The 3,576-nt window shown below is 38.1% G+C and overlaps 1 protein-coding gene across 2 annotated transcripts in view; it reads right to left on the bottom strand.

The window, feature by feature from the left end:
- The window catches only part of ap1ar (adaptor related protein complex 1 associated regulatory protein), a gene marked incomplete in the record, with an annotated part of 18,260 nt that extends 17,365 nt beyond the window's left edge, over positions 1 to 895 (bottom strand). Inside the window, 1 exon segment of one of the 2 annotated variants that reach the window (XM_014030995.1) lies at positions 709 to 895. In XM_014030995.1, the coding sequence (XP_013886449.1) occupies positions 709 to 779 (71 nt within the window). 2 annotated transcript variants of the gene reach the window in all.
- Positions 896 to 3,576: the final 2,681 nt, after the last annotated feature.

The following is a 3,576-nucleotide window of genomic DNA, read 5'->3' as shown; positions in this document are numbered from 1 at the left end:
TTGACATTTTAAACCTTAATAAAAAATCGATACAGGGCTTTAGAATATCGAGACAGTATCGGGAAATGAAATATCGCGATATTTCAGAGTATCAATACTTTCTTACACCCCTAGTGATTATAATGATAAATATTTGATCAAGTCATAACCCCTGCCTATATCATAAAATGATTTTTAATCCAGTGATGTGGCTTTAATATTACCTCATAAAAACATAATCATAAATAATAATTTAATCAGAAAAAAATCAAGCTGACAATGCAACACAAACACATGAAGCCTCTTTCAGCAGTAATAATATTATGTTAATGAACATAAGCAATATGTAATAAAGAGAAACAGGTTGTTTCTGAGGCTGCTGTTTGAACAAAGCTGGTGAAATCACATCCCATCGTTTAAATGCATGAACACAAAAACACACAACTGATATCCAGGTTTCACAGCAGACATGACACTCAAGTTAAACAATGAATCTGCAGGTAACTGACCTGTGGTTGTAAACACCACTATCACTATAACTCTCTATGGGGTGGGGCTGATTCCCACTGGCTGCAGCAGGTACATCTGCTCCCACACCAGCAGAGGTTTGTTAACAGGTCAGTCCTCTCAGCAGTCTGACACACTCAGTTATCAGCTAATAACTCGTGTTTTCTTAAAGCGGATCCTGTAACCGGATGTAGCTAACGGCTAATGCCTTATTTCACCTACCCGCCTCCTTTCTGGATCCTGCTGACTTCCCGGCTGAAGAGCTGAGTGCAGTAAGCCCAGCAGTTTCCCATCGCATTGTCAGCTTTGACTGTGATCTAACTGTGTGATTGTTTCTGTCCTGACAGCTGCCGGAGCATAGCTTCATGTTCAGTCTGCACTTCCTTATTTACTCTTCTTCTCTGGCTGCTGTCTGTCAAACAGGAAGAGGAAACACCGCCACCTGCTGGTGACTTTAAACAACAACAACAACAACTTTCTTTAATTAAACTTTATTTACAAAAACAACAATATACAAACATGAACAATAATGTACACGAGGAAATAGAGAGTAACATGAACAAAAATATGCAAAAAAACAAAAAAAGAACAGAAGAAAAAATATTTTTTTATAATTTAAATTCTTCACATTTTTTGTTTTAAAGCTTTAGAGTTATTGCCGAATTTCAGAGAGTCCAAAAAAAAAAAAAAAAACAGTTTAAACAACAACAACATACCTAGTGTGGCGGTCAGGAACTGATGTCACCCCCTTTGGACGATTACCTGTACAACGAGCCTACAGTCCTAACAGAGCCGTATGGCAAATTGTACAGATTGTCTGTAATTTGCATGGATTTTCCATTATTTTGCAGGTATATTTTTCAAAATCTCAGTTTCAAATAAATGTAACACGTCAGAGCCTGTAGGATGTTAAAAAACAATAAATAACATGAAATAACCACCTTGCAACCTGCCCTGCTGCTGGAAATAAGCTCTCACTTCGGGATTGACATCAGCAGAGATTATTTCTAATCTCAGGGCAGGTTGGAAGATGGGTTTTTACAGTGGAGGGGTGTAACACAGCACAAGTACTTTGTTGCTGTACTTAAGTACATTTTTCATTTATCTGTACTTAACTTAAGTAGATTTCATCATGGGTACTGTTGAGTTTTACTCCACTAAATTTTACATCAGTACTCAGTGGTGGAGTACATTTACTTGAGTACTGTATTTAAGTAAATCTTTTGAGTATCTTTACTTGAGTAATTATTTTTTTGGGGTACTTATGACTTTCACTCCACTACATTTCAAAGACAAATATTATACTTTTTACTCCACTACATTTCTAGGAAGCTTTATGTTACTTGTTACTTTTGGTTCAGCGCAGCTTTGTAATCGTCTGTTGCTGTTTGTCTTTCTTGAAATGCAGTTGACCACACACTCCTCATCACAGTCGTAGCTCACATCTAGGATAGATTTGGAATTACATCATCTTCATTAACGGTCGTGAGCTGAGCTCCAACTTCACTTCAAACGGAGCAGTGGAGACAGCTGAAGGGAGTAGAGAAACCAGCACACCCATGATCATATCTCAGCTCCATGTTTGAGATTTTGGGTCTGAAAAATAGTTTCTATAAGTTTAAATGTCTTTGGGTTCACTGCGGATAAACTACATTTGTGCATTTTTATGCTGAAGTTATTAAAAGTGGTGTAGAATTTGTAGCAGAGTGGCTCTACAGTCCCTGCTTAAAAAATATGGAATCACTCAATTCTGAGGAAAAAAGTATGGAATCATGAAAAACAGATAAAACATTCAAAATACATCACTAGTATTTAGTTGCACCACCTTTGGCTTTTATAACGGCTTGCAGTCTCTGAGGCATGGACTTGATGAGTGACAAACAGTATTCTTCATCAATTTGGTCCAACTCTCTTTGACAGCAGTTGCCAGATCAGCTTTGCAGGTCGGAGCTTCTTGTGGACCTTTTTTTTTCAATTTCCACCACAGATTTTCAACTGGGTTGAGATCTGGACTATTTGCAGGCCATGACGTGGACTGAATGTGTCTTTCTCCAAGGAATGCCTTCACTGTTTTTGCCCTAAGGCACGATGCATTGTCATCTTGGAAAATGATTTCATCACCTCCAAACATCTGTTCAATTGAAGGGATGAGAAAACTGTCCAACATGTCAATGTAAACTTGTGCATTGATAGAAGAATGAACCACAGTCATCTCCCCAGTACCTTTGCCTGACATGCAGCCCCATATCATCAAGGACTGTGGAAATTTGGTTGTTTTCTTCAGGCAGTCCTCCTCTCACTGGAACGGTACCAAACAAAAGTTCCAGCATCATCACCTTGTCCAATGCAGATTCTTGACTCGTCACTGAAGATAACTTTCATCCAGTCATCCACAGTCCATGATTGCCTCTCCTTAGCCCAGTGTAACCTTGTTTTTTCCTGTTTAGGTGTTAATGATGGCTTTCGTTTAGCTTTTCTGAATGTGAATCCATTTCCTACATCTTAGGGGAGTTTGTATCCAGCGGTTACACCAGTCTGGTAGGTGTAAAAACCTATCTGACTCACAGCCCAGTAGAATCTGGGACTGGGCAGTTGCTGCTGTTCCAGTAACTGCAGGCCCTGGAGACAGAATGGTCAAAAATACAAATTTGAACCAAGTTTTAAGACAGATATTGAAGATAGGTCAGCCTGGAGTAATTTCTCTATGGTGGACCTGTCTCTGATGGTTTCTACTGTTTTACAGATGGATCCCTTTATAAATGGGGTCAGTAGGTGCAGGGCTGCTGATTCTGCACAACCACAGTGAGAGAGTTCAGTTGCCCACTAGGTGGTTTTTTAAAGCAAGTATTTTTACTTTTAATACTTTAAGTATTTTTAAAAGCAAGTACTTACTTACTTTTACTCAAGTAAAAATGTTAATGTGGTCAGTGTTGTGTAAAGTACCACAAAGAGATACTTGAGTAAAAGTACAAGTATCTTACCAAAAAATGATTTAAGTAAAATTTAAAGTCTCCTTTAGGAATATTACTTGAGTAAAAGTCTCAAAGTATCTGATATTTGTTGTAGTTAAGTATTAAAAGTCAAAGTACA

The sequence above is a fragment of the Austrofundulus limnaeus genome, unplaced genomic scaffold (genome assembly GCF_001266775.1).
Source record: "Austrofundulus limnaeus strain Quisiro unplaced genomic scaffold, Austrofundulus_limnaeus-1.0 Scaffold1155, whole genome shotgun sequence".
NCBI lineage: Eukaryota > Metazoa > Chordata > Actinopteri > Cyprinodontiformes > Rivulidae > Austrofundulus > Austrofundulus limnaeus.
This window is presented reverse-complemented; position numbering and strand designations above follow the sequence as displayed.